The sequence below is a fragment of the Scleropages formosus genome, chromosome 3 (genome assembly GCF_900964775.1).
Source record: "Scleropages formosus chromosome 3, fSclFor1.1, whole genome shotgun sequence".
Taxonomy (NCBI): Eukaryota; Metazoa; Chordata; class Actinopteri; order Osteoglossiformes; family Osteoglossidae; genus Scleropages; species Scleropages formosus.
This window is the reverse complement of record NC_041808.1, coordinates 5,189,237-5,212,618: the sequence shown is the minus strand read 5'-3', so window position 1 is coordinate 5,212,618 and position 23,382 is coordinate 5,189,237. Positions and strand designations below refer to the sequence as shown.

General features: G+C 43.6%; 1 protein-coding gene across 20 annotated transcripts in view; it reads left to right on the top strand.

Annotated features, from left to right (window-relative positions):
• The first annotated feature begins 539 nt into the window (after nucleotides 1-539).
• Nucleotides 540-23,382, top strand: part of LOC108940442 (neurexin-1a) — a 114,113-nt gene continuing 91,270 nt past the window's right edge. For 8 of the 20 annotated variants that reach the window (XM_029250313.1, XM_018762615.2, XM_018762610.2 and 5 more), the window contains exons 1-5: nucleotides 540-911; nucleotides 3,803-5,082; nucleotides 14,285-14,302; nucleotides 16,428-16,457; nucleotides 17,251-17,262. In XM_029250313.1, the coding sequence (XP_029106146.1) occupies nucleotides 4,386-5,082; nucleotides 14,285-14,302; nucleotides 16,428-16,457; nucleotides 17,251-17,262 (757 nt within the window). In that variant the 5' untranslated portion in view covers nucleotides 540-911; nucleotides 3,803-4,385. Of the gene's footprint in view, nucleotides 912-3,802; nucleotides 5,083-14,284; nucleotides 14,303-16,427; nucleotides 16,458-17,250; nucleotides 17,263-23,382 lie in introns of those variants that run through there. The other 12 variants (XM_029250310.1, XM_018762619.2, XM_018762611.2 and 9 more) reach the window with 5 other exon arrangements.

Here is a 23,382-nt window from a genome sequence, read left to right as displayed (position 1 = left end):
CGGCTCGTGCTCGGAGCGGCCCTCGAGTGACCCGCGCGGTCGTCACACTCGCACGTCTCGTGCCGCGTCACGAGGTGACAGCGAACACACAGCCAACGCACAGCTAATAGAACGTGGCGTCTTGTCAAGTTGTTCACAACAGAGCAGTTAATAATAGCCATTATTTATTAGTTATTCGTTTTCACGTCAGTCAGCGTCACGAGGAGCTGCTTCCTGTGCAGTCGGCAGTTTCTTTCTGTCTCGGTCTGTCGTCGGCCCCCTGCTGAGCCTCCTCACTCATTCACTAATCAATCCATCAGTCACTCACTCACTCACTCACTCACTCCCTAACATTTAAGGAATGACCTTTAGCTCCCAGTGATGATACATTCACAAAATTATATTCATATTTATATTCATACGCGGCCACTGTGACTCTCAGTTTTTCTCTCTGTCCACGGTGCTGCAGTGGCCCCTCCCGCCTCCCCATCGCCGCCCTCGCGCGCGGAGAGAGAAACCACGTGATGCGCGCGCGCGCGCGTCTTCTCCCCCTCTCGCGCTCCCACAATCTCCGGCGCCGCGCGGCTGAGGCATTCATCGCACATCTCCGCTCACGGATCCACACGGGCGCGCACAAGCACGCGCTAACGGAGAGAATGCGGTTCCAGAAACGCGCGATCTCGCGGATTTAGCGAGACTGTAAGTGATTGCTAAGGCGAGAACTGCTGGGCACTGCGGGGGTGCGGAGGATGAGGGGCACCGCGAGGAAGATGAAGATAAAGATGAAGAGGAAGAGGTGTGACGCGGTGAGCACGAGCTCGAGCCCGCGTTAGAGAGCCAGCGGCACACCTGAGCGCTGCGGCGAGCGCGCACCACTCTCTCCTTCAGCGCTCATCCCGATGAGGTGGAGGAGAGGAACGCCTGCACCTGAGGTAAAATACCTTCATCCCTCCTCGAACGTCTCGCCTCTGTGTTTTGCGGTGTGTTTTTGTCTCTGTGGTTAAATAAATTTGCGTGCGGTGCGGTGTGTGCGCGACGCGCTGCTGGGGCTGGCAGGTGATGAGAGAGAGGATGCCTCTCACTCTCGGTTTTATTCCCCACCCGCTTGACACCTTCCCCCTTGGTATTTCGCTGTTTTTGTTTATTAATTTCGTATTTCAGTCCTTATGACTGACCCCATCACCCCCCTCGCGCGCTCCTTTCCTCTCCGTTTCGATGGCGCGTGCCGTGTGTGTGACGCCGCGGGGCGAGCGTACGTGTTGGGGGGGCTCCGCGTTCCTTTTTAATTGAGCAGATGACACATCATGCAGTTATAGAGCCACTTGACTTGTCATTATAATTATTAATAGTAATAATGACAATATTATCAATAATAATCAGTTATTCTCATTGTAATTTCAAATGGGGGCAGCAGTCAGCATAGTGGTTAGATGCACATAGACTTGAAGGACCCGGGTCCCACTCCCACCTGCTGTTATGCCACTGATCAAGATACTTACATTACTCAAGAAAAAAAATACCCAGCTCTATAAAGCCTAAGTTATTGTTAGCAACTTAACACTGTAAGGGACTTTGGGGAAAAGTGTGACCTTAATGTATAGATGTAAATAAGATGTTTGAGGGATCTGCTCTGGTCTGAGTCATATTTTTGTTGTTGTTCATCAACTCTGATCATTTGACCAGGAGTCTGTTGTCATACATGATGATGAGCACCTGGCTGTGTGATGTGTGGGAGGAGTGAGGGTTAAAGGATGGGGAGAGGTGAGTGGAGAGTGAAGGGTGCTGACTGAAGATTGAGGATGGGGTGAGGTGTGTGTGGCAGCCAAAGGTCTCGCTGGCACACGTCCTCAGATCCCCAGGTGACAGAGTGTGACCATTGGCACATCGTTCTGCTTATTTCCTTCCCATTTCTCATTGATTTATCGGCAATGTGAATAATTGATGTGTTGTGCAGTTTGTTGGATTATTAATAACCCCAGAAAATGTGTTAAGGAGCCTTTATGAATTCACTCGTTTTACTGTATATTGGCTTTATTGCGGTTTTAATCAGGGAGGAGTGTTTTCATAGATGAGGCTGTTGCTCCACAACAGATGAATACTTCACTTGAGACTTTTAGTTGTTTAATAAACTGTAATGCTGGCTTTTCTTGTTTAAAGAGTGTAATTTCTGAAGATTTTCTCATAAAATGAACATTCATAAAAAGCACTCTTGATGTCTAGTAATTTAAATGTATTTTTGAGGCACAGCATGCACCTAACTAATTGGAAGCTGTACTACAGCTGCTGACAGGTGGTATGAGGAAGCATAGGTGTGTGGGTCATGTAGTTTATGACACTAATAAAAGGCCATTGCATGCCAATAAAACACTGAGGAAATGTAATTCAAAACTGAGTCTCGAATATCAGAACTGTTCTGGAAACCTTTAAATCCAGGCTTAAGACCCACATGTTGTAAACTTTTCTATATATCTTTTGCTTGCATGCACTTGGCTGCTGGAAACACCAAGAGACAGCTTAACCTGTAGCCTTGTACTCCGTAAAATTGACTGAAAGGACCCAATGTGTCACAATCCCCTTTCTCTCATAATTTATCAATTATTTTCTTTTTTTAATTTGTTCTTTATTCTGTTGTTCTTCTGTGGCACAGCGGTCTGTGCACAGTTTGTATGCTCTCCATTTGTTTGCATGGGTTTCCATCAGGTCCTATGGTTTACACTGATGCTCCAAAGATGTGTTTTAGGTAACCTGGGGAATCTAAATTATCTGTTGTGTGTGTGCGTGTATAATCAGCGTGTTACATTGATCTGTTGTTTAAATGAGTGAATAACTGTAGGGAGTTTAGTGCAGTGTAAAACTATTAGTCACCTTGGATAAAGATGTCAGCTAAATACTAGTTAATCATTGTACATCCATTTGGAGAAAAGCATCTGTTGAATGAATGAATGTAAATTTTAAATCAAATCACATACTTTTATTTATATTCTCTTTCAAAGCAATTCTGTTTTATCACTTCAGTTTTTTTGTTTTTTTAAAATGGGTAAGGTTTTATTGCAGCTAAAATTTACATTTTATTCATTTAGCAGATGCTTTTCTCCAAAGTAACATACATCTGTGTAAACAAAAGTGGATTTCATAGCAGCGATAGTTGATGGATGGATGCTGACATGAGACAACACTTTGTTTGTGCAATATTACCGTTGTTGCCACATTACACAGGTAGCTACATATGGAATTTATGGAAAATTCAAAGGTGATTGTGACAGATGAGACCCAAGTTTATGGAGCAGTTAGATCATAAGAGAAGTGGGTCCAATACACTTCTGTCCCCTGTGACATTCTCAGGAGAAGCCAAACTCTTGTCTGTTGTCAGCTGCACTGTCACCAAGGAACATAGTTTGAATTTTATTGTATGTTCTCATAAGGTATTTTTGATAAGTTAGAATTTATGGCTTATTATTAAAATTTTAAGGTGTAAATTACATTTGTACATATGATGGAGTGTTCTTGAACCTTCCTTGTATGAGGGAAACCTTTGTCACATTGAGGAGGGAGTGGCTCCCTGCATGTTCTCCCACAGAGTACTGGCAGGATAGTGAGTGACACGCTGCAGTGTCAGCAAGTAGTGTGATGTGAGCTCTGGTGAATGACACTGTCCCAAACACGCTCTGGCCCAGGCATCATGTGTATAATCTGATGTAGCTTGATGTAAGACCTATGCGTGACCCCCACAGTGCATGTCCATGTCGTAGAAAGATGTATGTGTCTGACATTCAGTGAACAGTTACGGCAGAGGTAGTGTCACGACTCTTTTGATCCCCTGCAGATTTTATGGAGCTCCTGTGACTGTTTGGACCCAAGGCCAGACTGTGGACAGAGAGCAGCTCCGTGGTACAGAGCGAGAACACCACTGGAGAACCATCTGAGAGCGTGGGACGGCTCCTTGCAATGTGTTCCCCCCCGGCCACAGCTCAGCTCCCCGAACACGGGGACTTGCCCCAAACTGCACCATGTTCTGAACCCAAATCCTAACATGTTTATAAGGAAAGGAAGGCAGTAAGTAATGGATGTGTGTATGTGCAGGTACTGTTTTTGCACCACCTGTGTATAAAGGGAAAGACACTGAAGAAACCAGAGAGGTTCTGACAGTGACCAAATGAGGTGAGATGTTCTCAAGGAGCAGCCGTTTCTGTCCGTGGGCAACCTGTAGACTAGTTGACTGCACAGAAATGCAAAGGAAGGCTCTTACCCACATATCAAATGGTAGGGCACTGGCAGTAATCCAGTATAGCTAGTGTTCCGGTCCCCTTCAGGTGTTTGAGCTCAACACAGGTGTAAGGCACACTAATTAGGACATATTGACCCCCATACTGCAGCTTTCTGCACGTTTTTGTGGTATAGGCCTCACAATGAAGAACGGCGTCCATCTGATGTGGGCCGGCCTGGTCCTGTGCTGTTTGGTGGATGTAGGTGCAAGTCTTGAGTTCACTGGGGCGGAAGGTCAGTGGGCCCGGTTCCCGGTGTGGAACGCATGCTGCGAGAGTGAAATGAACTTCAACATGAAGACCAAGAGCTCCCACGGGCTGCTCGTCTACTTCGATGACGAGGGCTTCTGTGATTTCCTGGAGCTGCTCATACACAATGGCAGGCTCAGCCTGCGCTTCTCCATCTTCTGCGCAGAACCAGCCACGGTGCTGTCAGACACTGCTGTCAACGACAGCCTCTGGCACTCTGTCACCATCCGGAGGAACTTCAAAAACACAACGCTAATTGTGGACAAAGAGATCAAGTGGGTGGAGGTGAAGTCCAAACGGAGAGATATGACTGTCTTTAGTCATTTATTTCTGGGTGGGATTCCACCCGAGCTGCGCTCAGTGGCGTTGCGACTCACCTCCGCGGCCGTCAGGGACCAGGTGCCCTATAAAGGATGGATAAATGAGCTAAAGGTGAACGGCTCGGAACCCACGATGATCAGCAGTGAGGGGGTCAGAAACGACCTGTGCGGCGTGGACGTGTGCTTGAATGGAGGAGTGTGCAGCCTCGTGGATGACCAGCCGATGTGCGACTGCTCGCAGACGGGCTACCAGGGGAAGGACTGCAGTGAAGGTAAGGCTCTTGGACTCACCTACTACCTGTTTTCTGGACGATGTCCATCTCTCTGACATCATGCCATCTGCAGCTTTAGCTGTTTCTTTTCTATAATTTGGGGTGGGCTTTCTGAAAAACATCATCTTTGAAAATTATGCATGTCTTTGGGTGTCTTATTTCTAATTTATTTTAAAAAGTCTGAATTATTCAAAAACCCATCTTAAAAATACTTGGTAGAGTAAGCCCAGCAGAAGACATTAAAGTTCCTTGTGAAACTCTTAGGTTTTTGCTTGTGCCAGGTTGTTGTCAGCCTACAATAAGGGGTGTGCGTTGAGGGTGGTAACTGTTCTCCAGGGTCTCCAGGACAGAAGCTGCATTTTCACATCCCCAGAGAACATTTTACATGCGACTCGTGATCTCTCTTACTCTCATGGCTTATTTTTAGAAGTGCTACAAAGTGCATCAGGAGTCAATTGAACTGGTAATTGAGTGCCTATTATCTACTTGACTAATTGTAATTATTTATTTTCTCAAAATTTAATTAATTCAGGGCAGTTAGAAGTTGTTGGATTTTCAAGCAGAGACGATAGAATATTGAGATCGATTTAAATGGTTTTTAAAATCAAACTAATTCTTCTCAGACGTCAGAGTAGTGCCAGTTGTGTTTACACTGATTTGCTTTTGCTGCTGTGATATGATTTTTTTTCCCCCCCTAACAGCCTAATGTGCGGACAGCAACCTTCCGCCTGTGCTGGTTACAGGCCGACTATAGAGGAAGTCCTGTGGAGCCTTAAGATCAATAATTTATCTCATTCATTTTCAGACTCGGAAATATTGTTCATTTGGTAATTCATTAGTTTTTTTTTCTTAAGCTGATTCCTTTCTTCTTTCTTGAGGGCAATAGTTGAATTATTTCAAATAAAGATACAGAGTATTTTAAAAATTTTTTGTCGACAGACCTTTGGCCAAAGGCAGTAGTCCTCAAATATTCTCCCTCAAGAAGAACTGTATGTGATACCATAATACTGTTCTACCCATTTAGTTTAAATAAGGTAATTCAACAGCACATGGATATAATATGCCAGTGAATCACCACACATTTAAAATGCCTTTGTCTTGATTTAATTTCATCCAAATTGACTACTACATATTTTCCGGAAACCAACAAAAATAAGGAAAAATAGTTATAAAAATTTGTTTACTTTTTTGTAAACCTGTCAGGTTATTTAGATAGGTGATGTTTTAGATGACAAACTTGGTTTTTCATGGGTACACAGAAGGTGTTCTGAGGATGAAGAATGATTGGAGATCTAAAGAGGTTTCCTCCAAAACTTAGACATTAGCTTTGACTTTGGTTGAGCTGACTGCAGATTGCCCCCCCCCCCCCGGGCAACTTGGTGCACTTGTTGTCGGATGTGTATTGGGATTGCTCACAGCTGTGTTTGGCACTGCTATCCCATTCTATACTACCATCAAAGCTTTCAGTTGGGCAGTGCACAGGGTAAGGGAGATATACAAACCTGGACAACTGAGACTCTCAGATCGTAGTCCGAGGGGAAAGGAAATTATATACTCAGCTCATTGAGCACAATGGACTCATCAATGTAAATGAAAATCCCTGCGTTGCTTCAGGCCTCGGTGTTCTCACTATGTTCAGTATCTCTGTAGGTAACTTCTTCAGTCCTGCATCTACTGCTTAGCTGGGTTCTAATGAACAACCAGAGAAACCTTCCAGAAATGGAATTGCTCTTGACTGTAGCAGCTCTGTACAGAGGTGACCATATAACATTAGTGTGTGAATAGCCATTCATAAATAGATGTGTAGTGACTTAACAGAGCTTAATAGAATTCAGAGACAGCAATAAGCAGGTTGTCAAGTTATGCTTTCGACCTTTAACGGGATTTCCATACGTGAAGCAGGACTCACAGGGTCTGCAAAAGTTCCACATTTACTAGAGCAAGTCCCAGATGGTGTGTTTGCTTTAGGCCGCCATGACCCCAATGCGCTTTGTCCTCTAGAAGTGGCGTGTCTAATGTAGCCGGCTCTCAGCAGGGCTTGCAGTCTTGACATCTCTGCAGGGAGGCGTTAAAAAGCCAGAACGTCCAGCTGCGAGCTGGCTGGGCCTGTAGCATGCCTACAGTAGCATGAGTAATGGCAAGGATGAACTTGATGTTTTTAGTCCACCTTCTGCACCAGGGATGTGAAGAGTTGTGCATTCAAAGCCCCGCCCAGTTTACCTATATTTAATAACATGGCAACTGTATGTGTTCTTCCTTCAGTAAAAGACATTTTTCCGGCCATTTCTTTACCTGTATATTTGAACTGTAACTTAAATTGTTGGATTTCAGTTTTCAAACATAAGCATTCATATTTTACGTACTTTTGCATCTCAGTTTCTTCTGTTCAGGGTCTTGTTGCCTTGGCATCCTCAGAAACCCCAAAATATTGGTTAAGTTACTCTCTAGATGGTGTCTTAGGTGGGAGCAGGGAAAGCACTGGGAGAATTTCAACAGCTGCTTTGGCAGATAGCAGGTCTGCAACTTCATTGTGGCATTCAGAATGATGTTCGTACTGAAATTGAGTGAGATTCAGATTAAGCCTTACAGTGAGGTTTGGAATATGGTTCACAGGGCTCAGTGTAGTGTCATGACTCTACCACCGAAACATGTACAATATTGGTTGAGTTTAGATCCGAAACATGTCAGTGTGTCAATGTGCTTGTTAATTGGTAGCACTGTTGTAATTTGCAATTAACTGCATATGAATTCTCAATTAATCAGTAAGTCATTTTGCCATTTGCCATCGAAGGTCTGTCAGCCAGCCAATTAATCTGTCAGTCAACTGGCCAATCAGCCAGCCACTCAGTCACTTTCAGCTATCCAATCAGCAGCCAGTCAATCAGTCATTAAAACATCCAGTCAGCTGGTCACCGTCTATTAATCAGAAAATCAGCCAATCACTTGGCCATCCAGAAAATGAGTCCTTTAGACAGCCAGTCAGGTATACCGTCAATTAATGAGCTCCTCCTGTCCATCACCTGCACAAAGACCTCTTTGAATTGAAATTAAACAGTGACATTAGGCGAGACTGACATTCTGCTGCTTCCTTTATTTCTTAACAATCAGATAATCTTGATGTAATTGTGTTTCATATGGTTATCAGTGCTGTTTCTGTGTGCAGGTAATTGTGTCCATTCCTAGTTTATCACCTTGCAACAGAGCACTCCTCCTGTTTCTTTCCCTTGTCCTTTTCTTGCTTAATTAGTTTTACAGTTGCACCATTGTGTGCGACAGGAGAAACGGAAGCACAAAGAAACCGTGAGCCATTTTTTCCCACTGGCACTGAGAGCATAGAGAGAAAGAGATGATTTTTATGATTGCCATTTTTGGATGCTGGAAATTATCAGTGGTTTAAGTGTGTGGGTCTGCGTTCCGGAATGAGCGTGCATCTCTTTGCATGACAATGGTGGCAAAGTGGGTGAAAATGAGTCTGTGTAGGATGGAAGGCTAGGGGGTTTTTAAAATGGCTGGTCAGACACAGCTGTTTGTGTCACTGATTGACAGTCGTTGAGTCAGAAGCTTGAGGAGCTTTGCCCTTTAAAAAGGAAGACCCTGGAATGGGGAGCTGTTGGCAAATAGCATGTCTGCTCCAATAAATGTACATAAACCCCCCATTAGAATCTCATCAGAGAGACGCAAAGGGCAAAAGCTTACATTATGCTGAGGCTTGAACCTGCAAGCTTCTTCCAGTACATGTTGTGCTCCTCCTTACTATCAGCACTGAATGACTGAACCATCCTGTTTGGGGAAGGGGAAGATGTAGAGAGAGGGTATCTGGTAGGTTTGCAGACACCAGAAGTAGGAGCACCTTGGAAATTCCTGACTTCCCATTGAAATATCTTTTTTTTTTTTTTTTTTTTTTTTTTTTTTTTTTTTTTAAAAAAGAAACCGGAAGAGATGCTTCATCCTGAGACTAATTTGGGGAATAATTGTGCATGAAATATTAATGATGGCATTTACAATTAAATACTTGAAACTGTTGGTGTTTGTATGCATGTCTTATAATAAACAAAATGTAAGAAGTCAGTTACAAAATTTTGTGCATGCTTTTCAATAACAGTCTATAAAATTCATCAGAGGAGAAACAACCAAGCTTTAGAGGGGTTTATCTCTGGGTGCTTGTGGAAGCTGACCAGGATCATGCTTCCTCACCTGAATGAGTCCGACTGCCCTCCCCCAGAGATTAGTCTAGGAAATCAGTCTTTTCTTTGGATTGTTTCAATTCTGATTCTGTTACTTTCTGGCTAATTTAATGATGTGTGTTTGGGGTGGTGCTCTTCATTTAGTTGTTCAATGAAATCATTCTACTAGCAAATCATATGTAAACAATGGAAAAAAAACTGCAGCATTCTGGTGTAAATGGTTATTCCTATATTCAGTAGTTCAGCGTTGCCAGGAACAATGACTGGGTACCATTTCACCTACTAAAGAGGAAATGTGGACATTTTGGGTTTAATTTGTGCTGCATTGTTACGCTCTACTGTAGGACCTGCTGTTCATTCTGTGTAAAAATTGTGACACTCAGTCTATTTTGGGAAGTTAATGTTGCTTGCCTATCAAAGCCGCAGCCCCACAGGCAAATGATATGCTAATTGGATCATATGAATTTGAATTACAGGAGCCCAGTTACTCCCTGATGCTGGGCCAGATGTTACTGGTAGGAGGGATGGTGAGCTCTCGGCCCTTTTCAGTGCACTTGTCCGTTCCAGCAGCCTGAAGCTGGGGGGGTGCCCCAGCTGTGAAGCACGCCAAGCTGGTTTTTGCCAGAACAAGTTTCCAAGCGGACAGCACTGTCCCAGATACTGCCAGCACAGGGAATCAGGCTACTGGAGCTATGTGAGATGAGCTCTTACCCCCTGGGGCCTGTGACTGCAGTGCACGATGTTGGCCTGTGGAGACAGTTTGGAGGTATTTTGTCTCCCACGGTCACTGTGCCACTCCCTGGCCCCCTCAGATGCAGAGGCACCTCCCTTTGTAACTCTGATGCCATACGCTCCCCTCCATCATGCTGCAAGGATTGCAGGCTCTCATTTCTATCATACTGCGGTCACAAAAAGCTCTGTCCTCACACTTAGCACTTTTTTGTCACACTACAGCTACGTAGGCTGTTATCCTCCACCTTGTATTCCAGCGATCCTCTAGTCATAGAGTATTGTGATCGCCCAGCGTGCCGGCCATGACAGATTTACAGCTGTGCCCTTTACATCGCCGTCCCTCTCCCTTGCACTCACTCTGTTCTGCCTCAGTAGCCTGTCTGAAGACAGAGTGCCTCATTCTGATGCCCTGTCCTCTGTGCTGGCTAAGAAAGATCGAATATCCTCTGCTGATATACAAGCCCCCAAGGAAAGTGCCATCTTCACACTGCTGGGCACTGCCAGCAGATCTTGATTTAAATGTGGTCTAACAGGACAAAGTTTCACTAACGGTCTTTGTTGGACCATGTTTAATGTAGGCATTTAAAATATTAAAAAACATTTTTCACCTGTGTCTTTAGGCTACTGCCTATAATGCAGATTTTTAGGAAATGGCTGTTTTGGTGTTAAATTATCAAATGTGTTTTCACTATTATACTCTTCAGTATCTTCATTATTTCTAACTGGCTAAATTAAAAATGCAGAGGCTTGCATGGAGATGCAGTAACACAGAAACAAACACAGAAAAGTGAGCCTGTGCTACAAAATTATTAGTGAAAATTGCATTTGTTGCAATGCATTGATTGTTGCTTAGAGTCACCCTGTGGGCAATTGGCTCTGTTCAAAGTTAATGACACATGCACACACATTTCCAATGGATGGGCTTGACACTGTGCTTATTTTTCAATCAGCTGGAGTACAGAGGTCCTGTAGAATAACATCCCAGCATGATTTGCACAATTTCCATTGCTCCTCCTTGTGAATGATGGCAGTAAAGCGTGTGTGCTAGAGTTTTTAGGGATGTGATGTGTGCTCTCACTGGTGGACTTTCACTTTGCAAGAGTGAATGAAGGTGTCAGTGATTCTCCATCAGTCTTCCAGCTGGTCCTTTCTCCTTCTGTGCCATGTTTGAACATGGGTGACCGTGTTGTTGGTCATGCCTGTGTAAAACTTAGGTTGGTGCTCTAAAAAGCTGAACTGGAGGTGCTGGTAGTAAGATGAGCTAGAATAGGCACTCATTTCTCTGCCCTGGCTCTCAGAGCTCTGTGAGCTATAGCTGATCTCCAGCTGCTTTGCGAGGTCTGGACTACTCCTGCGGTTGGTTGTTTAGACCTAGAACAGAAACGTGGACTTCAGATCCTGAGCTGGTATCATTTCCAACATCCTGGCACCTGTGCACTTTGACAGGGACTATGAGCATCATAGAGAAGGAGAATGCCAGGATGCCTGTGGCACATGTTCTTCACAGTGGATCTGGCCATTTATTTCTGAAACTGTCTGCATTTTCAGTCTCCTTGTCATATTCCTTCTGTAATGAGGAGTTCAGTCTTCAGTTTAAACCCGAGTTTTTCATAATTATAAAGGATGTGTATACTGTAAACTTCAGTGGCAGTAAAGAGTACTGTATTATAGCTAAAATGGTAATACTGCTAAAATATGAAAACATAATAGTGGTGAATTTATTAACTGTCCTTCAATATGTAATGAATATGTAGAAGCCAAAAAAAGGTTAAAAGTGACAGATACTAGTGTACATATTAATAAAGTCTGTGGGCAATATTTGGACAAATTTCTGGAGCATACTCAGTATATTATGGATATCACATTGTTCTACAACCATTACTCATTAAAATGGGAGACATTTGTGTATAGGTTGATGCTGTTAGGTGATATTATACCATTAGCAGAATTCAAGACTATATATTTTTTAAGTTTTTGAGTTCTCGCAACAGCAAGTTGACCAAGTGTTCGACATCTGAGTACTTTACCCATGCTACCATTCCCTTGCTCGAATCCACTGAGCTCTGCAGTAGAAGCTCATTCTCCTGTAGCGTGAGTAATCCATCCTTTGGCAATGCTGTACCTCATGACATTTTCCTTTATTTACTTTCCATCATTTGCACAATGTTGCCGGGGCACCGGGTCACGCTGCATGCTATCTGTGTGGCAACTCAAACTGCGCTACTGGTAAGTTCCTGGGGCATTTCACCACATGAATGGGGCCAGAACCAAACCAAACGAGGTAGGACCTTGCTTTTTTGACAGAATTGCTGCTGTTGGGGTAGGATGGTCCTCTGCGTGATGGGTACAAGTAAGGACAGTCACTTGTGAGAAGAACATAGGTACAGTGTCAGAATGGTTGACTGACAATTGGCTAGTGTAAGCTTTAGGTTTATGCAACAAAAGTCTGTAAATCTATGTTAAATTATTTGAGCAAACTAGGACTAGATTCTAATGATAGAAATGAATGAGTTGGTGGTGTATATTGTCTCAGTGGGAAATGCCAACACATGGTCTGGACAGTAATAAGCTTCAGAATAAACAAAATTCCTCCCATCTTGCTAACGAGACTGAGTGGAACAAACTGGCAGGGACAGCCAACCAAGTTGCCAGGTTACATGTACAGTGGTGCCATCATGTAACGGGATGACATGTACATCATTGTTGAGTGCATTCATGCGGATCCAGAACAAACACAGCTCCTTGATGAGTGACAGATGCACAGTCACATGGGCCAGTTCTGTGGGATGGTGGGTTTGAGAGAGAAGAAAGAACCATAGCAGTAGCTTTGATACCTGTCTGAAATGTGCTGATTGCCACTGCTGACTCACACATGCTGTTTTTTTTTTTTTTTTTTTTTTTTTAAAAAAAATAGGCCGTTACAAAACAATTTTCTTTTCTGGATGACAAAAAGGAAAAACATAATTGCATGAGACACGCATCCTTTTTTTTTTTTTTTTTTTTTTTTTTTTTATAAACTGGACGCATGAAATGTTAGCACCGTGTCAAAGGTCGGCGCTGAGGTGCGCTTTTCAGGGGGTCTCCAGTGAGTGGGTTATTTGACAGCCTTGTAGCGCCAGGTCTCGGGTGTTGCGGTTACAACATATTAGGCTGATTCGCTGAGCACCCATCCAGTCCCGCCTACAGTCTGCCAGTCTTAGCTCTACCCCAATACAAAGTCTCACACAACTACGAAGTCAAGGCCTCCTCCTTGCAGCTTTGTTTTCCCACTTATTCCACTTTGATGTTTCAGGATGAGCGTGAAATCAGTTTAACACTGCCCCAGCCTGTTTATCTTCGTGTGTAGAGTATGTTTTTTTTTTTTTTTTTTTTTTTTTTTTTTTTTTTAAAATCTTCTTAATGATACTCTGAAGGCATTATGTACAGGCATTAGTGCAATCAGCACTTTGAAAGGGCTCTAACCGCAGGGTTCTGACAGGGTTAACCCACATTTCATTAATTGTAAAAGTTCTTTAAAGTTGCTGCTGACAGTTGAGTTACATGCTGTAAAACACATTAAATCACAAGTTAGTCCACAAGCCAGGAAAATCCATGGTGAATTGCAGTTGCAGTTCTCCTTTCTGTATTTTCCTGTTGAATTTGTTCTCTATTCTGTTCAGTTTTTCATATTACTGTTAGGCCAGCCTAGTAAATTGACTTAATTTTCTCAGGTTCAGTTGTTAATGCATATTATGCAACAACAAGGGGCTATTGTTATTCTCCACACGGAGGCCACCTTTGGACCTCCTAGTTGTGCATATAATTGTCTCATGTCAGTAGTGAAAACTGAGAAAATTAATGTGAAAATATGACACAAAGGAATAAAACAGTGAATAAAGCTGAAGAAACTGAAACAAACATTCAACTTGCATCTCCAGCCGTCTATGTAACACATGCTTCTCCCATTCTATGATGGGGCAGTGTTATGGGACCTTTGCCATGGCTGAAGAAACCTTGGATTAGTGTTGAGCAATCTTTGGGTCAGCAGTGAAGGAACCTTGAGCAATGTTGATAAACCCTTGAGGCATGCTAGAGAGATCCTTGAGATACTGTTGAGCGACTTCTTTTACGTCATTGAGGGAACCTTGAGGCCGCATTGGGTAGGACATCAACAGTGCATCTCAGGACACATTTGCATGCGGTGTTTGACGCCATGCATGGACAAACACACGCAGCGGGCAGTTCCAGTCTGCATGCGGCTTAATGAATGTCTCCCTCTCTCTCTTCCTGCCCGGCCGTACCTGCAGAAGACGTCTACGTTGGAGGTGGGTACCCTTCCTCTTTTGTACTCCCTTTTGCGCTCTCTCGCTCGTTGTTTTTATGTGTTAAAGCGATGGCTTAAATTCACCATGCATCGATGGGTGTAACCTGTGTTGTCGCTGCCTGGGGCCCTGGATAAGGTGAGTGTATCTTCTGCCATTTCTAGGAACAAACCGGCAACAAATGTATAAATGGTAGAGATTTAATTTTGTCATTTATTTTAAATATTGGGCAATAAACTACAGTTCTGAAGGCCATCTGTGGAGTTTAAAGTCACTTTTTAGTTAGTGGCTGGCTGACATGTGGAACAAGAGGAGGTGATTTTATATGCTAAGGAGGACTTTTAATTAAGGAAGAGTTGCGGTAGAATGAAGATGACCAGAGCCTGTGACTCGAGTGGACTGAAGTTCTCCACCTTAAATGTAAAACAATGAGGGTTGTTTGGAAACGGACTCACAGGTTTGTTCTATGTATGAATTTATGAAAAAAATCACAACTGCACAGACAAGGCCTTGGAAGATGTCTGGTGTGCATAAGTCTTATCACCCCAAATCTTTTCTGCTCAAATGTTCAGGTATGTCACCTTTCTCGTCTTAAGAATGCTAGCAGGTAGTATTAATGAACTCCTCCACTGATGAGTGATTTGAAGTGAGAAATAGAACCGGTTTTCTTCAGGGATCCCCAGGGCTGGACCTCCTTGTTCCAGATTACCAAGGATGTGATTGGTCCCCTTATCTCTGTCAGAAAGCCCAGCCGAGGTCTTGACTGTCTCAAACAGGACTTGTTCAGGGGGGCCTCCAATTGTTTCCATCCTCTCATTCTACCACAGCGTGCCTCTTCAGAGTCACCCCCCCCACCTGAAGTGGCACCTCCTCCCGCAGCCCTGCCTCCTATTTAGCATATGCAAATTAAAACCTGGGCCTCAAGTTCCCACAATGGGAAAATTATAGTAATTTTCAGAAATTGCGGTGTGCATTCGGAGACCAGGTGAGTGCTGTCAGCTCAGCGTGCTTCCCACTCTCCTCTGATCTCAGAAAACATCGGGGATGTGGACATGAACTGTGGACAAAACACCCTGGTGGACTGAATTGGTCCTGGATGTCACATCAGCTTGTTAAAGGGCAGGCTTCGAAACACAGTGAAATACATGAAATGGAAAGAAATTCTACCATCTGCTCTATTCTGCAGGCTCCAAGAGGTTATGTTTTTCTGTATGAACTGCACTACAGCCAGTTGTTACTACAGGTGGTCCCCAATTTACAATGGGGCTACGTTCCCTAAAACCTGTCATAAGTCAAAAATATTGTAAGTCGAAAATGCATTTAATGCACACCTCTGCATGACAGACTAGGAGATGCGGATCGCTGTCGCTGCCCAACACAACAAGATTATTGCTCTTGGTATCACTTGCCAGGAAAAAAAAAAAAAAAATCAAATTCTAAATACGGTTTCTACTGAATGTCTATTGCCAGCTCACCATCATAAAGTTGAAAAAAATTGCAAGTCGAACCATTGTAAATTGGGAACCACCTGTAGTCACTTGATTAGACTAGTTGTTAAACAACTTGTGTAAATTTTTCTCCCAAATTATCCAGTAATGAAAATATTAATTTAGTGCCAAAACAAGTTGTTTCTGGCTGTTAAACTTGTGAGGAATATTTCAAATCATCCAACAAATTCACAAATTGTGATTTGAGATGTCGGTTGGGAAAAAACGCAGCAGACATTTTGCTTACTGCCTTTGTTTTCATGGTTAAGTCAAAGTGGTGCTGCATTAGTCGGGTGAGCTCTGCGGGGGTACTTGGGTGTGGGATTTGGTTAGGGGACTCCCCTTGCTTCCGTCAGCCTCTCTTGGATTGGCATTAAAGGGTCAGTATTACTGTTTTTCAATACAACAGATAAAGCATTGCAACCATTTGGTTGTATAATATGCTTTTTTTTTTTTCTTTTCCTTTTTTTAAAACCACCCCTGCCCAAGTTTACCCCATTTTCCCCTGTCTGCCAGCACCTCCTGCGTCCACCCTGGTGCTGCGGTCATCCCTAGTCAATGGGATGCCTGTGTGTCAGTGTGACAGAACCTTCCCATTATCCCCCTGTTCTCTGCTGACTCTACTCTTGTTTTCCTTTAAGGTCTGGCACACCTGATGATGGGCGACCAAGGTATGAACTCCTTCCTTTTTCTTCTACTTGCTTCTCACCATCCCCCCCCCCCCCCCCCATCTGCCTTTTTGACTTTCCTCACCCCACCTTCACACTGCTTATAAAACTGGTCCACATTTTCCACGTTCTGCCATTGCTGGTATGACTCAGGCCTGATGCTTTCAGCGTGCTGACATGTTGATATGTGTTGATAAATGTGTCTCTCCACGTGTGTCTGTGTGCCATTGGGCTGGGGTTTTTTTTGGCCTTGGGTGGGTACATGGATGGCTTGGTTTCTGTATGTTTCTGTTTTGTTTCACCACATTTCTGCCTTCTTGGCCCATTTTTTTTCTTGTTTGTTGCTCTTGTTAATCACTTTAACGGTCCCTCCCCCATTTACATGGCACTATAAAGATCTCCATAAGCATACACCCTGTAGTAGGTGTGTAAAGTGTGTTGAGCAGGATCATTGTCTTGTGGTGAAATCTCATTTCCCAGGTTTTGTGGAAGGAAAAAGTGCTGAGTGGTTGTTGCATTCTGACAGGTGGAATGCTGCTGCAGTCCTCTCCTTGTTCTCATGGCATCTGGGCCTGGCATCGCAGCATGCAGCTGGACAGGAATGCCCCCTTCCCTTTCCCTTCCCCCTCCCTCCTTTGATGTTTGCACTGCTTGCGTCTGTCCGTGCTCTCACCTCCGTGTCCTTCAACACCGAGTTTAAATCGTGGCCGTGATTCTTAAAGGTGCTTCTCTCTGCTTTATTTTCCCCTCTCTGTCTGGGAACCTTCTTCATGGATCCATGTAATGAATGTCATAGGTAAAAGCAAAGGTACTCCTGTTTGGTTTTACTTCTAACAATAAGCACACCTGACTAAAATACACCGGCTCAATATTGGGCATTGGCTTAGCTACATCTGAATGCACACAGTAAAGTGAGGTGCGCTCATGCTGCTGAAGGTAGGTGCTGTATTGTTTTACTGGCTGATGTAGCAGGAATCCTTTGGCTTGATGCATGACGTCATGAATTATACTCAAGGTGAGGAGCATCTTTCTGCTGAACCACACAGCGTTATGAACTGGTAATGGATTTTTTTAGCAGTTTTTTAAAAGCATTCACATTGATTTTTAAAAAAGCATTATTTCTTAATTTTTTTTTCATCCTGATTGCTTGATGACATGGGGTAAGTGTTTTTCAGACTTGGTTATTTGACTTTCATCCCTGGTGACTGGAGAGAAGTGGCTGTATAGGTGCCTGTTTGTAAATCAATGTTTAGCTTTTTCATGGTGCTGTAAACTTAGAGAGTGACTAAGCAAACTTTTCTAGTAACAATTAGCCCTCACCTGGATATAGAGTCAAACAGGTATCGTTATCTATTAAACATAAGTCTCTATACATAACTTAATAGAAAAATGGAACTGGGCTGATGACAGTGATGTTTAATTTGTTTCATGGAAACTTAATCACTTGAAATTTGTGAATGTTAAACTACAACTCATAAAACTACAGATAACTACAAAATAACCAAAGTTGCTCCAAATTTGCTGACAATGAATTAAATCCCAAAGGACTGAGAATTACTGTCAAAAATTGTTGATTGACGAACTTTGATTGTGGTTGTTGTTTATGCCAGCTTTCTTCAAGCAGTCAGGTAAGGATCCTCATGACATCACTGCTGGATCACACAATGCTGCCATTACGCATATTTAAACATATACTTTTTTTAAACACGCACATGCTTAAAGTAATACTTTCGGCAAGGGCTTGAGCTACTCGAAGGGTCCTGTTTGCAGGTTTTTACTCCAACCTCATCTTTTTCTTAATTACTTAAGTGCTCCAGTGATTTAGTTTAACCATGAGCTTCTTGTAATTTTGGATGGGTGTGAGCAACAATATTACATCTTTATAAGATAAATAGGCTAGGAGACAGGGTTGGAATGAAAGCCTAGCATGGTCAAAATGCTCTCTGCTTCATGTCAATTTGATGCTCCTCACCTGCACCCTGATTGTCTGCTCCACTCAGGTAAGGAAACATGCCACAGGTGACCACAGATTAGAAATATATACAGTATAATGAATCACAATTGACAGTTATACTTGGAGGCCTGTAATTTATTTCACTAGAGCTTTTGACATCACACTGATTACCTTTAGACTTGTTCTTACTACTTCACACTCAAGTGACATGTATCATGGCATCATAATGGCTGTAGCGGAATGGACCCTAAGTGTCTCAGGTAGGTGCTGTTTACTTGTTTTTGAAGGAATGGCTGTTTCTGTGGAAATTCAAAGGTCGGAGAAGGAGCTGGGGTTGCACACCAGGTTCCTGTTTTGTGATGGCTGAAGCTGTTTTCTCCTTGCCTGGGCTGCAAAAGGGAAGGGGTGGATAGCTAACAGGTGGACTGCTTTGACAGCTCCCTTGTCACTGATGTTTCAAATTCTGTCCATAAGTTGTCACTCTTTGTTTAGGGAGGTATGTGGTGGAAAGTGTAAGTATTGCGTTATGTCGCAGAGGGTTGGTGCATGAAAGAGATGAGTAGTTAGAACTTCATGTACAGGTCTTTGAGCCAGTGAAACTGAAGCTTTTGTGTTTACCTCACCTGGGAAGGGGAGGCAGACTGAATAGGAGACCAGTTTGTGGAAGAGTAACCATTTTTACCCAGCTTGACTCGCCAGCACCCAAGATTCCACAGGGTCCCTCAGGCTTGTTCTTTGATCCATAATTTTCTCAGTTTCTCCTTGGCCTATGGTTAGCAGGGCCCCCTAGTTCTCTTTGCTATCATCAGACATCTGGGAGATGTTGCCAAGGTTCCTCTGCATTCTCAGGAGAAGTAGTCAGCAACCTGTGCTTCTCCAGGTGGCAGCATCTGCAGTGAGACTTGTGCTGTGTCCTTAATTTTTCATACTGCTATATCCAACCTGCATCTGGCACTCATGCGTAAACGTGTGTGCCCGCACACAGAAGCATGTGAACACAGCACCAAATTTGCGGAGTCTGCAACAATGAGGCTTTTTAGTACTGTCACTTGCAGTACCCAGTAAAATTCTAGGGCTAAGGAGGGCTGCAGGTATGCAGCATCATTCTCTGGCACTGCAGAGATGCTTTCATCCAATCAGAAATCCATCTGGAATAATGGTCATCTGGTGACTCTAATAAGTCACCTCAGTTAAACTAATGCAACTTATTTTCATCACTTAATTAAGTAGTTTAAATATGTAATTATAGGTCTACTGCAGGGAAGTGTGACATCTGGGCTTTCTGGGTGAAAGCCTTACAGTCATGAGAGTCACGCTGGCTTTGCTGGCTCGTGGATCTGATGACTGATGGATCTCAGAACACGAAACTGACATGAGTGCCAGGTTGAATGCTTGAACAATGGACCGGAAGTGTTTCAGATCCAACTGTGATGTCAGTACTGCTCAAGATTATCTTGAGCAGTACTGACCTTGTTCTTTTTGTTTAACTGCTTTCTTATTTTAACTCCTTGGTCTCATTAGGTATGTTTTTTTCCTGCTTTAATCTGATTGCTTGTACAAAGTCATTCTCTATTTTGCTGCTCTCCAGCATCTGCCAGTAGGGCCAAGGGTTGCTTTAGACTGAAGCCTTGAATTGAAAAGAGTTAAAAACCAGGAGAGAGAAAGGCGGTTTGGGGAGGTGAAAGCTCACTTTGTCATTGGCTGTACCTGCATCATCAACAGTGACCAGAGGCACTCTGAGAGCGCCTTTCTCCATCTGTTGGTGTAAGGTCTTTATCTGCTGATATTGTACTTTGGGTGTCAGGTTTTAACATACTCCATATTTTCATGACTGTTAAGTTGGCTATATTTAGGTGCTTGGCAATTTTTTTTTTTTTTTTTTTTTTTTTTTTTTTTTTTAATATTAACAACCACATTTTTCTTTTTACAGTTCATCCACTGGCACTGAGGGATATGTTACTATAGCAGTTCATGAAAAATGCTTTTGTTCAAAGTTACACAGCAGGAAACCTCCTGGAATCTCAGCCTGCAGCTGTTATTGGTAACAAGTGCAGTTTGTTAACCGTTCCTCCCCTCAGTGCTCACCAGTCCCCGAGGGTTCAGTTTCTGTTTGTGTGGGTAGCCATGGCTGGCCCACTGTGCTTGATTTGGGGCCCTGACTGGTGGCCAAGATTTAGAGAAAAAAGTGAAACGGCAAAACTGAACTACGGATTATCATGTCAGGAGGCAGGGCTTGTGCTGGAGGCGCATGAATGACAGAGCAGCGGTTGTTATACCTTAAGAGCACTGATGCGCTACTGGGTTGGTGTAAGTTTTGGGTGGACCTAAACGGTGTTTCCAGTATTAAGGGGTTGTTGAGACTTAGCTATATGCAAGAGAAGACCAATGGGTATTTTTCCACAGAGAAAGGAAATGACTTTCAGAGCAGGGGGTTGGATAGATGAACGGAGGTTGGTTATCAATACTGCCGGACTCCACCCAACTCTTCTGTGGGACCTCCTGATAAGCCACCAGATCCCCTCATGCCCCTGCCAGTCCTCAAACTGATTTCCTTCTGCTAACAGCATTACTCACACTTTAGGCCCCAGTAATAGCGTTAAGCAATTACAACAGATTTCACTGGTGTTTGAGTCTAATGCTGCGCATTTCCTCTCTTGATCCCAAGGCGAGATGTCACTGTCTGACCACTGAGGTCTGCTCTATAGGAATCTCCTGCCAACATCTGTCTAGATGGGTGTTTTTTTTTTCCCCTGAAAGGTTTTCTTTATGCTCATCTGTTTCTCATAATTGTGTGGAAGTATTCCAAAGAATATTAACATGAGAGGAGCTATTTACACTTGTACTATGCCAGCTCTGCTCAACACAATTAAAGTTAGACGTGAAGCTCGTCCGTGATCTTGACCGCACACTGGATATCCTAGCGATGAATGTGAAGTCTGCATGACTAGGAAGCCGCTTCTAGTGGTGCAGAGCTATTAGAATTCACAGACCATGGTGCTGTGTGTATGTAATGACACGTGATATAAGTGTGGCTGCACGGTGGCACAGCAAGTAGTAGTGCTGCTGTCTCACAGTGCCTGGGTGGTGCGAGAGGACATGGGTTCGATCCCCGCTCAGTCGGTGTGCAGTTTCCATGTTCTCCCCATGTCTGCGTGGGTTTTCTCTGGGTGCTCAGGTTTCCTCCCTCAGTCCAAAGGCATGCTGTTCAGGTTCACCCATAGTGTGTGAGTGACACAGAGAGAGAGTCTTCCACTGATGCATGAATGAGGGACCCATTGTAAGTAGTGTATCTAGCAGTGTAAGTCACCTTGGTGAATAAGGTGTGTGGGCTGATAACAGTACATAGAGTTCATTGGAAGTTGCTTTTCTCCAAAGCATCTGCTAAATAAATAAAATGTAGATTTAAGTGAACTGAATGGTGGAAACAGCATTCAGGCTCATGAACATTTCAGAGACTTATCCTTGTTTACAACTTGACCTTGTTCATATCTCGATCATAGAAGTGGGACCTCTGTTGGAAGATGATTCCAATTTCGCGGCTAAGGATAATGAAAAGAGCTTCTTTGGTCCAATTCTTCAATCAGTAAATAGTGGGGGAAAAAATAACCCATGTTAAGCAGCTCTTCTTTGCCTTGTAGCTCCCCAAGCATACATATGACATGGGTGATGGATTGAAAGAAGGTAGATTAAGTTAGAATTATGGATATGGGCATGGTGGGTGACTGGTAGTTTTTGTGCTTTCCTGCTCTGATTTACCAAAGGCATTTTGAATGCTACAGAAATTAGTTTGGGTAGCTGAACAGTCCTGTTTTCAAGTAAATGTTACCTGGAAAATCAGAGGTCAGCACCATGTCTTCCCTTAGGGACTGTGGCACGGTGAAGAAATCCACTCTCCATTAAGAAAAGCGGGAGCGGAGTCGCCGCTGAAAGACTGATTCTGCAACTCGGTGCATTTCACTGTGTTTGTGAAACGAACAAACACTGACCTCCCCCCCACTTGCTCGTAGGTGAAGGAGGAAGCTAGTAAAAGAAGGAGCGGTTTAGTCCTGCAGCAGTTGCGCTTCACATCGGGCCCAAGGAGAATTTCACAGGTCTGCCAGAGCAACCTCGAGGCCTGTGAGCTGTTCTCATTAGCCGTCCCGTTGACAGGCGAAGCCGGCCTGAGCACACAGCGCCTCTGCCGAAATGGGTTTAATTATGGCTCTCCTTCAGACCTTGCCAGCGGAAAAAGGCAACCAAAGACGATTCGAGGCCACACTGGTCCGCTGTGGCAGTTTAACTAAATATACCAACTGTGAAGTTTTTACATCACATCACACGCACTCTTATCACACAGATGTACCTGAAATGGAGAAGAAACATGCATTGTGGCCAGGGGTGCTTTTTTTTTTTTTTTTTTTTTTTTTAAAACATGCTGACCGATTAGGATGGAGTGGAAAACTGACGTTGGATTCTCTAAGGCCCCTGCCTCAAACTGTTCTGAGAAGGCATTTATGCTAGGACAGACGGTGTACATTGGTGGAGGGTGACACATGGAGGAAAGTGGCAGCTTATAAATTACACGCAATGACTTTCTGACAAATGTTATGGATAAGTGTGAAAGCAGCACATTGGTTTGGCCCTGTGATTCCTTCAAAAACATACACCTTGTGGATGCTCAATTTGTTGGCTTGTCGTTCTGAAAATGAACAGGCATATCAAGAGGGTTGGAGACTGTCATCCCACACTTTACCATACAGTATGATAATTAATACTAATTGGTTCAATGAATATCTATGTTTGGAGAAAAACAAAGTAGGGTGCTCAAGTAATGTGGGATAAAAACAGTGTGCAGACTGCTTCAACAGGCTCTTTGTATGCTAATGTGTGTGGCGCCTCGGGGCTATGAGCAATCCCTACTCTTTGTTTTCATCCACACGGCCCCTGTGTGTACGACTCTTTGCCTGTCGGATGCTGATCCTTCTCTGCTCTTGC